General features: G+C 40.1%; 5 protein-coding genes across 8 annotated transcripts in view; 3 read left to right on the forward strand and 2 right to left on the reverse strand.

Annotated features, from left to right (window-relative positions):
- The window catches only part of LOC104825934, a 1744-nt gene extending 1118 nt beyond the window's left edge, over nt 1-626 (forward strand). The window contains exons 4-5 of one of the 2 annotated variants that reach the window (XM_010558385.1): nt 82-133; nt 224-304. In XM_010558385.1, coding sequence (XP_010556687.1) covers nt 82-133; nt 224-256 — 85 coding nt within the window. In that variant the 3' untranslated portion in view covers nt 257-304. Of the gene's footprint in view, nt 1-81; nt 134-223 lie in introns of both variants that reach the window. The other variant, XM_010558384.2, reaches the window with a different exon arrangement.
- On the reverse strand, nt 530-2903 carry LOC104825933. 3 transcript variants are annotated; one of them, XM_010558381.1, is made up of 4 exons: nt 2759-2903; nt 1558-2148; nt 1028-1178; nt 530-792 (listed from the first exon to the last, which is right to left on the reverse strand). In XM_010558381.1, the coding sequence occupies exons 2-4, from the start codon at nt 2057-2059 to the stop codon at nt 729-731; spliced, it is 717 nt and encodes a 238-aa protein (XP_010556683.1). In that variant the 5' UTR covers nt 2060-2148; nt 2759-2903; the 3' UTR covers nt 530-728. The 3 variants fall into 3 exon arrangements, with proteins under 3 accessions (XP_010556683.1, XP_010556685.1, XP_010556684.1); XM_010558383.1 differs by having other exon boundaries at nt 1028-1172; nt 2759-2901; XM_010558382.1 differs by lacking the exon at nt 2759-2903 and adding an exon at nt 2657-2752.
- Nucleotides 2904-3597: 694 nt separating this feature from the next.
- Nucleotides 3598-4164, reverse strand: LOC104827360. Its single transcript, XM_010560533.1, has one exon. The coding sequence runs from the start codon at nt 4162-4164 to the stop codon at nt 3598-3600; it is 567 nt and encodes a 188-aa protein (XP_010558835.1).
- Nucleotides 4165-6945: 2781 nt separating this feature from the next.
- Nucleotides 6946-11947, forward strand: LOC104825935 (proline-rich receptor-like protein kinase PERK3). Its single transcript, XM_010558387.1, has 8 exons — nt 6946-7324; nt 8019-8429; nt 8656-9027; nt 9368-9580; nt 10233-10604; nt 10784-11027; nt 11136-11283; nt 11401-11947. Exons 1-8 carry the CDS (start codon nt 7294-7296, stop codon nt 11776-11778), a joined length of 2169 nt encoding a protein of 722 aa, XP_010556689.1. The 5' UTR covers nt 6946-7293; the 3' UTR covers nt 11779-11947.
- A 178-nt stretch (nt 11948-12125) lies between these two features.
- LOC104825937 (ATP-dependent Clp protease proteolytic subunit 5, chloroplastic) overlaps nt 12126-12766 on the forward strand; it is a 3052-nt gene continuing 2411 nt past the window's right edge. The window contains exons 1-3 of the mRNA XM_010558388.1: nt 12126-12370; nt 12473-12592; nt 12685-12760. Of these exons, the coding sequence (XP_010556690.1) occupies nt 12240-12370; nt 12473-12592; nt 12685-12760 (327 nt within the window). The 5' untranslated portion in view covers nt 12126-12239. The remainder of the gene's footprint in view (nt 12371-12472; nt 12593-12684; nt 12761-12766) is intronic.

The following is a 12766-nucleotide window of genomic DNA, read 5'->3' on the forward strand; positions in this document are numbered from 1 at the left end:
CCCCCCCCCCCCCCCCCCCAGAAACAGGTTTCAGATCGATATCAAAGCCCTGTTCCATGGTTTTTGTTTTTGTTTCTGCAGGTTTTTCCACCTGTGGTATTATCCAGGGGCAAACATCGAGATCTTTGGCCAGGTAAAAAACAGTACCTTATGCTTATAATGATGTTCTGGTTACAGACAGCTCCTGTTCTTGATTTTTTAGTACATACATAAATGACTCAAGGAAAGGATCTGTGTTGTTACTCGGTGTGTGTGAAGGGGTTGGTGACGTGGACGACGACATGCTACTTTGTGTACACGCCATTCTTGATCAACTTGGCACGCTGGCTCATGGCTACCACTGCTGATGATGATACGCATGATGAAACCCGCTAGAACAATCTAAGGTTTCCATACCGTTCTTCAACATCTTGTAAAAGTTCACATTAGATACAAACACGATCCACCATAAATCCATCGACAAGAACTTCGGTTCAACGAGTGAAACAGAACAATGGAAAACATGGAAGTAAAGAAGGTGAAGAAGAAGTGGTAGAATCATAATATCATCGGTTCAGCTTGTGAAACCTCAGTCGCTGTACAAAAACCTCTGAGAGAAAGAGTTCCATTGGATACGTATGTACAAACAGGGACCAAACACGACAAGAAACATAAAAAACAAGACAAAAAAAGAGAGAAGTCAGATTCTTAATAACGAACTTACCAATTTTACAACACAAGGAGAATGTTCATCTGGTGACATCTCTTCCGTTTTCTTCATTGTCTGACCCAGAAACTCCCTTCCCCATGAAACTACATGTATCGTAGAATCCATCAGTGTAAGTGCAAATGGGAACAGTTCATGCTATGATCTGTTTCATAGCAGTTCTTTAGAAGCAAATTCTCTGACTCTCAATGGTTTCTGCGTATTTCTATATGTGTGCGAGTGGGTGCATGGAAGAAAGGATCTGTATATAAATTTCTTTCACTTTATATCATGGAGCCAGAAGCTAATATAGCATGATGAAAGATAAATGAGAAACTTCACCTGAATGAGGTAGATGGGCTTGGATCAGTTTTCTCACGGGGAGCAAATTCATTATAGAACTGAACTGAAATCAATCGTTCGTTAGCTGAAACAGTTGGTGCGGGTGACCTGTCTGAACCCATTGTCACATTGCTTCTGGAGAATCCTGCAGCTAAAAAGTATAGTTTATGACATTTGTAATGCAATATATTTCCAAGCCACAAGAACATGCCATGCTCTTCACCCGTACGAAGAGAGAAAGACCTTAAGGGAACTTAGTGAAAATAACATTCGGCTTTCACTTTCAGAGAGGACTGTCATGAGAAGAACAGAGTTCCGAGTTCAAACAAACACAGAAGTGTGCAGGTCCTAGGATCCAGTTTTAGCTGTAAGGAAATCATATCGGACGCTAAACCAGTATGGCAATTTTGGACTATTTAGCGTATGACTGTTCAAACGTCAAATGGAAATGGATGCACTATTTGAAGATAAGAAAAAACAAAAAACAATAACAAAAGCAGACATTTGATGTAAGAAACTCAAAATGGTACCTTGAAAGAAAAGAAAGACGAAGAAGAGAACCGTCACTATCATAGCAAAAACGCTACTGCAGGGAGAGGGCGGTGACTTGGCTGCCTTCGTTCTTCTCAGCATTTTCATCCTTTCAATCCTCGCCCGCTTTCTCATGGCGAGCTCAGCTATTTCCTTCATCAACTTCTGGTCATTTCCACTTAGCAATGGCCCTTTAGGAGGTCTTGGTGGCTTTGGAGGCTTTCTCGACTTCTTAAACTTCACATTCTCGCATTTTTTCCCCGAAAGGTCCGAGTTTTGGCAGCTTCTTTGTCCCGGGTTTTTGTCTCCGAGTAAAGGATAGTTGAGATCATCATCCGTCTTCTCAGCCCCTCCAAAACTCAAACGTCCATTCCAAACATGGTTTGGAATCGGTTCTGTTCTCACATTTGACAGATTTGCAGTGCTTTCTTGTGAAATCTCAGCCACACCACTTTCAATATCTACTACGAGATCGTTCTCTTCTGAAACCCCATGAGCCATCTAAACATACATCAATGTACCAACAGTTTCGAAAAAGCTGATCAACCCCACAATTCAAAAGGCCTTTCTCTCGAGTTCCATCCTCAAAGCTGCAAACAAACACAGCACAAAAAGAATCAAAGAGTGATCCAAGAATCATGAAAGAATCAAACTTACACAACTAATTGGATATGGAAAAGAAGAAAATGATTCCACTAAATACCCTCGTGATACTTGATCATCTCGGGTGTTGCCAGGACAACGAACAGGAACCGGGAGAGATATAATATAATCGACCAAACATCTATAAATGTCTTAATTTCTTACGATCTTCCATTTCTTGGACCAAACCAAATGCAAAAACCTTGACGCATGGGAAGATTCGTTTCTAATCTCCGCAAAACAAAGGAGCAAAAGAGGCAAAATTTCCTCTGAAACCAAAAAGGCGATTAAGGAATGGTACCTTAGCAAAAATGCAGCACAAACAATCAATCAACGAAAGCGACAACGGAATGCAAATCATAAGATATCAAAAATGTCGATTTCAAAGGGAAATCGACGCTCCAGACAACAACCCATAAACTTTTTTCTCAGATAAAAATAGAAGGAACAACTCACAAGATCAAGCATTTCGCGTGAGACGCCGAAACTCGTTAATGCAATGTACGAGGAAGACAAAAGGGTAAAATTACAGCCAATACTGGGAAATTAACTACTCACCCAAATTAGGGTTCTTCCTTCCGAGTAAAATTTGAGAAGATCTTTTTTTTTTCGGGGTTGTGTCAAATCCCTTATTTGTTTTTTAAATATAGAAACACGAGAATGTCTTTTGGATTGTCATGTCGCCGAATGGGATTGAAAAATGCGGCGACGTGCCAGCTTGTTCATAATCTACGGCCACTATTATTGTATTTTCAAATTAAACAATTCGCAAAACAAAAATCCAAATAAGACTCTTATCCATTACTATTTTTATAATAACCAATTCCAGATAATCTCCTTCGTTCGTAGATTTATATGTTTCAGACAAAGCGGATATGTAAACTGTAACTAATCTTGTTGGAAGTATTTCTAAGTACATAGTCAAACCTCAGTAACATCAAATCCAGTGTTGTGTTTTTTTTCTTTCTTTTATTGATGTATTGCGTATATTTGGATAATGCGGAGATATTAAATCCTAAAAAATCATTGGCTTCGACATTTTAATATCATCAAATGGCTTTAATTGATGCAATTAAGGAAATTTATTAATTTTTTATCTAATAACTACTGATACGTACATTAATGCCTCGTTGACTTTAAAGTACATCAAAATGTTTTATAACTATGAAAAACATAAAAATAAATAAATAAAAAGTTGTACTATGCCTAAATGCCGGTCAAGGTTCTAAATTAATCCGTTGACCATTTGACCGGCGCGATTAGTCGCTACCCATGTTTGGAAATTAATGTCCACTGAATACAAGTCATTTGTATTAGATTATCAATCCAAATGGGCCGTAATGTAAAGTTATATCACAAATTGTCACATCTATCTCTAAGACTAATAGCTATAATAACTAAACAGCATTTCTAACGAGCATCTTAGACCCAATTGCATGAACAACGTAAGCATCAAAACACAAGAACTTGACAACTTCTTCGTCAAGAACCTCGGCTTCCATGTCTCTCGGACAAAGATTCCTCGGCTTCCACGAACCAAAACCCACCAACCCACGAGCAAGAGCCTTCAGACCAGGTCTCCCACTGTAACTGCACGGAAAATTCAGCTTTACCAAATCTCTAACATCGATCTTCTTACCGATCCTAAACCCTAACTCGCTCTCGAGATTCGCGATCGTTTTCGCTGCATCGATTCCTACAAAAACATATCTCTCTTCGAGAAAGAATTCTCGGACGGATTCAGGTATGGTGTTTTGATTCATGTGGAGGAGTTGGAGAACGAGGCATTTGGTTTCTACGCATAGTTGCAGAGTAACGATTCTGTTGCGGGTGAGAGAGTTGATGATCATTGGGTGATGATGATGATGATGATCTTGAGGCTTTGTCTTGCAGTTTAGAGAGACAACGACCGTTGGATGCTTTTGGTAGTTTGATCGTACGGCCATGATCCAGTTTTCCGCCATGGAAGCTTCGCTTGTCACCGTTGTTTCTATGAGTCTTCCATGGAAGGAAAACAAACATGTGTGTGTGACCATCTCTCTCTATGGAATCCCCTTCTCGCATGCGCGGGTGTATATATGTTTGTTTTCATCGATACATATATATATATATATATATATATATATGTATATGGTGCATGTGTGTGTATAAATGGAGAAATATATATATATATATACATGTGTTCTTCATGTGTCCACGTTAATGGAACTCTTTGTTGTCAAATCAATTCCCATAAATGCATGGGAATACGAATAGGCCCAGAACGTTCTTATTATCTACACATATATTAAATGAAAAGTTCATATATATTATATCTCTGTATCGCATGTAAATACATATAATCGTGTGGGGGAAGGGGGAAAATACAATGTATTTTTTGTTCCCGGAATTAAAAAAAAAAAAAAGGATGAAATCATTCATTGGAACCTGTCAAGATCTCAACCATGGACTTCATCGCTTCGATCCGCTGTTGCAAAGATATAATGTGGTCAGCTGTTTTTTGGAAGAGTTCATCGACATCGACTGGTTCGCTTGTCGGGATCAACTTCTTCAGAGTGTTGATCCTTGTCGCGATAGGCTTCACCTGTCTCCTCCTGATCCTGTAAACGTTCCTAGATTCACGATTCACGACAAGACACCTTTTCCTCTTGAGGTTAATGCTGTGTTTATTCGAAATCGACCGAATAATCATAGCTTTCGAATGGACCGACGAGGCGAAGGGGGAGATCTTGAGGAACTTCCATAACAACTGATCAATGGCTTGCCAGAAGAGAAAAAAAGGCACAATGATTCGGTTCAAGAAGAGAAGAAAACACGATAATGGAAGCACAGTGCGCATCTCTCTGTCTATATACGCATATATATATATATATATATATAATATACATAACTTGAGGTTTTGATCATTATTCTACATGTATTAATTATATGATTTTGTAGTCTCCGATGATCATGGATGAGTAAAGGACAGAGTGACACGTGTACAAACGGGTGTTGAGTTGTATGTTTGGCCGTGTATTATTCCAACTCACCATGCACATGCACCCACATGTTTAATTCATTCTTCTTCATCTCCTATCCACCTTCTCCTTCATCGGCCGCTTTCCACTCTGTATCGCAATTCAATACATGTGCTTTTTTTTTTACAATTCTTATATCCATATTTCATAATCATTCAATTTTTATATCCAAATTTAAAGTTTTTTTTGTTAAATATCCAAATTTAAGTTTCTTCGACTACAAAGGGCAAACATAAAGAAGAACATTCAAATTATGGTTGGTAAGTTCTATATGTATTAATGTCCTTCTTGACGTGGGAGTGTAGGTGGATGAAAGGGGTGGGTTGCATGAAACGTATATATGTCTGAAAACATGAGACCAGCATCAATCCGTACAAATTTAAAAAAAAGACAACCTCTCGATTAATAGTTAATGCGATAACTGAATGAATGTAATCTATTTGATTGGAAACATGTGCGAATGACTTAGATCATGATGCCGGTTCATTAATGATTGTGTATAGAATATTCTATTCCTCTGTACATGCATGAACCACAGAATCGGCGGATATCACGTTCTATGCATCACCCTATGCATATATATATATGTTCCATTTTTATAATCTGATGAATTAGATACGATGAACCCGTCATTTTTGTATTGGTACACGATGAATTTATAACTCTGTCTCTGTTTTGTTCGGATCTGATTTCCATGCAAAACTATGAATCGCATCGCTTCATCTCCCGTCTTCTTCGGGTTTCGATATATGGTTCTTGATCGATTAGAAGTACTGGAAGACAACCCAGCCAGAAAAGGCACGGAATCAACCGAACAGAAATTAATCCCAGTTACCAAGAATCTTCAGGATCTGTAAAGGAAGATTCTTGGACATAAAATGTTATGGAAATCTTGTCCGAACAAGAAGATTCTGCTTGTGTTTGTGCGCGTATTGATGTATATATACACACACGCATGAATTGAGCAGAAGAAGCGGGACGAGGAAAAACCCAGAAGCACGTGCTCTGTAACATTTGTTATGGACATATGGTTCCTATTCATTTTGTTGCGGACACTGCCGACCCAATTCTCATTTCCAAACGTTTCCTCTCTACTTGCGGCTAACATCGTGCCACGTGTTGGCTTGTCTTGTTATAATTGCGAGAAGCCAATATGTCTATGCAAGTGTTTACATCTAATATCATATATGGAATCCGCATAATAATATAATTAAATATAGCAACAATTTGGTTCTAAATTCAACCTCTCCTGTCGGCTTAGATATTTTTTTAATAAATGATCGGTGGATATTTGCCGTTTATTTGGTCAAACATATGGTTTTTGTTGACTGCTTTTACCAAGTTGATTTTGCGATATTCCTTATCCTCACGTTGTAGAATATTCTTTTATTATTCCATTGCCCTTAACGTTCTCTTACAACTATCTGCAAATATGAATATATATATATATGCGGGTATTGCATGTAATCGAAATATACATACAATAATATCACATTTAAAGTTAATGTGTAATAAAAAAATAATGGAATGAAACACGGTAGGACGAATAGTCAAACGGAGACGTTTGCTTGTGGATATCTCTGACAACTGACGTCCCCTTTTTACCGTTAATATTTGTTCGTTGCCGTTAGTGGCGCACGTTAACATGGGGCGTATACGCTGCTCCAGTGCGCCGTGCGCTTCTCTGCTTTTTGCGCATTCGAATACCGAAAAAGCAAAAAAAAAAAGTAATTAAACGTTTGGAATTAAAAAAAAAAAGAGAGGAGCTTCGCCGGTACTAAAAGCGGAGTGAAGTCCAAGAAATCTCCGCCAAAAGCGGTATCCATAATCTTTTTCGAGTTAGCATCGTCGCCGGCGATGGCGGTTCTTCCGACTAGCTTTGCCGGAGCTCCGGTTATGTGGACGAAGGTATCACCCTCCTCGGATCCACCGACGGTAACTGTTGCGGAAGTCCTTTGAGTTTAAGCTCTTTAGGTTCTCTTCTTCTTGCTCCTTGTCTTCTGCTGGGAAGTGCGGATCTCGCGGCGGATACAGCAGATCTGAGAATTTTCGGGCCAAGCGAAGGTGTCGGCAATGGCGATTCCCTCCCTCACGAACTCTGCTGGTAATTTCACTTGTAAAACCTTTAATTCCTTTTCCGGTTCTTACTCTTTCAAGAGAGTGGAGTGCTCGATTGTTGTTTAGTTTGCTAGGATTTGACTAAGCCCGAGAATTTGTGTGCATTAGAACAATGGACTGTAGAAACTGGATATTGTGTATATTAGAAAGGGGGTACGAGAAGGGTAGAAATGTTACTAAATCGAAAGAAAGTTGGGGTTTCTATTTTCGTTTGGTGCGGCCAGATAGCAGTTAGCTAGTTTTTGACGGAATTACTCTGTATTTCTTACTTTGGGTTTGGGGGAAGGAAGCACAGTTTTTGGGTAATGTTATGTGTTAAATTCAAGTTCAGAAATTATTTTCGAAAGCACCTGAGGAACTCTGATTACTTTTCTATCTCGGGTTTTAACTGACAGTGCTTGGGAGTTTTACGTTTTCAGGTTCTAAGTATGGTAGACTGTCTTTGCTTTGGTTCTAAACCCTAAATTACTCAGGCAACTAGATTGCCAACTGCGTTGTCTACCATATCTTCAGATGGTTATATTATAAATTTTAATTTGTATGCATTGTGCTCCCTTGTGAATGTCAGGAAATTCTCTGATTTGTTGTAATTGAAACTTATAAAAGTTCTCTAATGGTTGGAATTCTTTCCCGTCATGTTTATTTTATCTCACTGTGTCTTTTATGATATATAAATTCAGGTTCATGTAGAAAAGTTCCTACTTTGGTGCTGAAAGTCTTGGTCTCAATTTACTGTGTGATATCTCTCTCCAATGTTCAACTGGCTGATGCTCAGTCCCCGGCTATATCACCTTCAGCCGCACTGGCTATTCCTGATCTCCCACTACCTGCTGATGTGCCACGGTTTCATAGGAAGCATTTTACACCATACGAAGCACCACAACATACAGAAACACCTATGCACCCTCCCATCTATAGTCGATTAGTCACTTCTAGTCGTCCACCTACCAGCGCACATTTTTCCAAACCATCCATGAAAAAGAATGCCATGTCTCCTGGGACCGGCTTGATTGATATTGCTCCAGCACAACCCAGTACTGGTGCACTTCCTGTTGACATAACTCAGCCACCTTTATCTCCTCACATTTCAAGTAAGATGTTAGCTGAGCTCATGTTTTGAGTTTTTTTTTGTCAAATTTTTTCAGTCTCTGGTTTTCATGTGATTTCGTTTAAATTATAAACAGCCAAGATCAGCCCTTTGATGAATCCTTTAAATTTAGAGTACTAACAACATGCTACCTGTCCCAAATTCCTTGTTCTTTATTAGCAATAAAATGCCGGTTAAATACTTGAGCTTTTTATTTCTTGTTATGCCAGATTGTTGCAAACCAGATATGGTGCTGAAACGAGGGACTATTGGTTGCCACTGCGTGTATCCTATAAAGCTGGATATTCTTCTGACGAATGTTTCAGAGAGCCCCAACTGGAACTTGTTTCTGGATGAATTTTCTTCCCAACTTGGTCTGCGAGTATCCCAAATTGAACTGATTAACTTCTATGTGCTAAGCTTATCGAGGATGAACATTTCAATGGATATCACACCTCATACTGGAATCAGCTTTTCAGCAAGTGAGGCATCTGCTATAAACTCTTCACTTATCAGACACATGGTTCGTTTCAGCCATACTTTGCTGGGTGATTACAGGCTTCTAAATCTTACTTGGTTTGAGGCTCCTGCACCTTCTCGAGGTAAATTTTCTTTTGACAACTGTGTTGGGAAAAAAATTTCAATTTCCCTGCGCAATTGTACAAAAATTGAGTTTCCATTTGATCTCAGATTTTCATCCTGTATAAGTGTAGCATAAAGAGCTTCTGAAGTAATCTTTTGTTAATAAAGGGGTGGTTTTGAATTTCATACACTCAACAGTTATTCCATTGTCTCCTGCTTATTAAAATATTTTGCTCTTGAACAAAGCTTTCTTCATCCACCAATTTCTCGATTTCCAATTTAAAAATGGTGCTATTTGCATTGCAAGATCTTGTTAATAATCTCATATTTGCACTAAGATAGAACTTCATCTGTTTGCAGCTCCTAATGGGGCTCCTCAACCACTTAAAGCACCATCATCAGGATCCTCAGCATCTACAGCAGTAAGTTCTCCGAAAAAAAGAAGGCACCCCAGTTTGATTCTTATCTTTGCTATAGCCGCTGGCATGCTTATCATTGCCATAATTTCCGTGCTTATAATCTGTTCGTGCGCACTCCGAGAAGGCAAGGCTATGGAACCTCAGAAGGAAACTGGTATGTACCTCTTTTGAGTAGAAGCTTGAAACACTCTGCTCATGTCAGGCTAGTTGTTTATATGGGAATGCATGATTTTTTTAAAAGGTGTATCACAGGAATTATACATTAGAAAATTAGGGCAAATGTGCTTAATGTATGAGTTCCCACAGATCAGCCTTAGTCTGTTTCTCGAAACTTATTAATTTTACATGCCCACATGCATAGCCCAGTGCTAGTGCCGGATTCCTCTGCAGTGTCAAATGTAGAATCTTAAGGTTGTATCGAAGAATGTCTGACGAATAGAATGTTGCAGTTGCACACCTTCTCCTTGATTACTGAATGAGAAATCATGTCTCACTTTATCTTTTAACCATGTCTTAGATTCAAATGGTCTAGATACTACTTGTCATATAAGATAAAAATAATCTATCAGTTTGGCCATTGCAAAAGCGAACAAATTGTAAATCTTCTAGACCTTTGGCATCAAACAGAGGACAGGTGAAAAATTGTTTGTTTCTGATCATTTCCTGTAAATAAAAATAAACATTTTGTCAGCAGATATCTGTTCTCGTGAAAGCTGATATGTTATTTATGTTTATTTTCGTATATCTTTTGCTATTAATGTCAGGTTTTGTTCTGAATTATTTACTATGATCTCCCTTATTGTCAGTAAAACCGAGGAACCCAGACTCTGCTTCGGCGGGGGGTTCATTGCCCCACCCAGCAAGCACACGTTTTTTGTCATATGAAGAACTCAAGGAGGCAACTAACAATTTTGAAGCAGCCAGCATACTGGGGGAAGGTGGATTTGGTAGGGTTTACAAAGGCGTCTTAGGTGATGGAACTGCTGTAGCAATTAAGAAGCTTACAAGCGGAGGGCCACAGGGTGATAAAGAGTTCCAGGTTGAGATCGAGATGCTAAGCCGACTTCATCACCGTAATCTCGTGAAACTTGTGGGTTACTACAGTAGCCGAGATTCTTCTCAGCACCTTCTCTGTTATGAGCTTGTTCCAAATGGCAGCTTGGAAGCCTGGCTCCACGGTATATACCCTGGAATTATCGACTTATCTCATTGTTTGACTTGCCAAGTATAGGAAGTTATTGGACGTGGTCTATGGATTTTGTTGAGAATCCATACAACTTTTTAGATGTTGGTTTCATTTTCAGAACCTTTATGTGTTGTTAAGAGTGATTTTATTCTACTCTTCACATTGTTTCAGGTCATCTTGGATTAAGTTGTCCTCTGGACTGGGACACCAGAATGAAGATTGCCCTTGATTCTGCAAGAGGCCTCGCTTATCTTCATGAGGACTCACAGCCATGTGTTATACACAGAGATTTCAAAGCTTCTAATATTCTGCTCGAGAATAACTTCCACGCAAAAGTTTCGGATTTCGGATTAGCCAAACAAGCTCCTGAAGGCCGGAGTAATCACCTGTCTACCCGTGTCATGGGCACATTCGGGTGAGCATCATCTCTCTCTCTCTTTTTTATTTTAATTCTTCCCTCACTTGGGAAATCATGCATCCATCCGTATTCAAACTGACACTGGTTCTTGGGTTCCATTTTTAGTTATGTAGCACCGGAATATGCTATGACTGGACATCTACTTGTCAAAAGCGACGTTTACAGTTACGGGGTGGTCCTTCTTGAATTGTTAACTGGAAGGAAGCCAGTGGATATGTCACAACCTGCCGGCCAGGAAAACCTTGTCACTTGGGTAAGTCCTTGCGTTCCACTCTGGACGGATCTCTATCTAAAGCTCTTTTTCTAAGAGGATCTGTGGGAGAGTTTTCATGGTTCTTCGGAAAGAGTAACACGTAATTTTCCATTCCAGACAAGGCCGATCCTGAGAGACAAGGACCGGTTAGAAGAGCTTGCAGATCCAAGGCTCGAGGGAAGATACCCGAAAGAAGACTTTGTACGGGTTTGCACAATAGCTGCAGCTTGTGTTGCCCCCGAGGCTAGCCAAAGACCCACGATGGGCGAAGTGGTTCAGTCGCTCAAGATGGTTCAGCGGGCCGTAGAGTTTCAGGACCCTCCTGTGATGGCTTCCACGGTTCGGCCTAACCTGAGACAGTCATCTACCACGTTCGAGTCAGACGCTACATCCTCCATGTTCTCGTCCGGTCCTTATTCTGGTCTAAGCGCCTTCGATACCGACAATATATCACGAACAGCTGCTTTCTCAGAAGATCTCCATGAAGGCCGGTGAAAGGCCTTCTTCTTCTTCTTCCACGTTTTTTTTCTCTAAAACCTAATCTTAGATCTCTTTAGATAGACAAATATCTGAGTGAGGAGATTTAGAGCAGAAAGGTTTGTACGTTTCGTGACAATGTTACTGGAATTGGTGGTTCTCCCTCTCGAGGGTAAAATGCTGTATATATGTCCGGTTTCAACTTCAGAAAGGTCCGGTTCAGACCATGGCCCATTCATTTTAAGCCCATGAAAGTGGGTCTGATCTTGACCCGCCCCATTCTAAACCGGGTTGACCCGGACCCGGTTCATACAAAGATCATCGATATTTTCAGCGCTCACCACCATTAATTTAACACTGATCTCAGAAAATAAAATTAAAAAATAAAAATCCCCCAAGTTTGGTAGGATAAGGGCCGGGTAGTTTCATCGCTGGCGACGGAGCTAGGGTTTATCTTTCTTCTCCGCTGAACGATAATAATGGCTCATGCTTATGTCTCTACATCGGCGTCTTCTCTCGGTTTCGCCGCCGGTTTCGTCTCTCCAACTCCTAATGGCTCCTCTCTCGATTCTCTGAAGCTCGCTCTCCCATTTCAGCCCCTTCCATCAAGGTTATATATATGTATTTTGGTTGTTCGTTTTCGTCAGATTTCTCCTGGAACTAGGAACTGTGGTATGATTTTAGGGATTTGAGAGATTGGAGGGTTTTGCAGGAAAGCTGGGAAGTTAGTTAGTGGCTGTAAGAAATGGAAGAACTCGTCTCCGAGGGCGATGTATTCCGGCGACTTTTGGGCGCCGGAGGTTTCTGCCCGCCGAGGAGTTTGGTCCATAAGGTAAAGCCTCAAGCTTCAGATTCCAAAGTTTTTCACAATAGGGTCTGAAGTCATCAACAATCCTTTTGTTTTAAGGTTCGATTTTTGTGTAGGGATGATTTGCAAGTCCCTTCTTCGCCGTATTTTCCTGTGTATGCCCAAGGACAAGGGCCGCCTCCTATGGTGCAAGAGCGG

Source organism: Tarenaya hassleriana, unplaced genomic scaffold, assembly GCF_000463585.1.
Source record: "Tarenaya hassleriana unplaced genomic scaffold, ASM46358v1 Cleome5, whole genome shotgun sequence".
NCBI classification, from domain to species: Eukaryota; Viridiplantae; Streptophyta; class Magnoliopsida; order Brassicales; family Cleomaceae; genus Tarenaya; species Tarenaya hassleriana.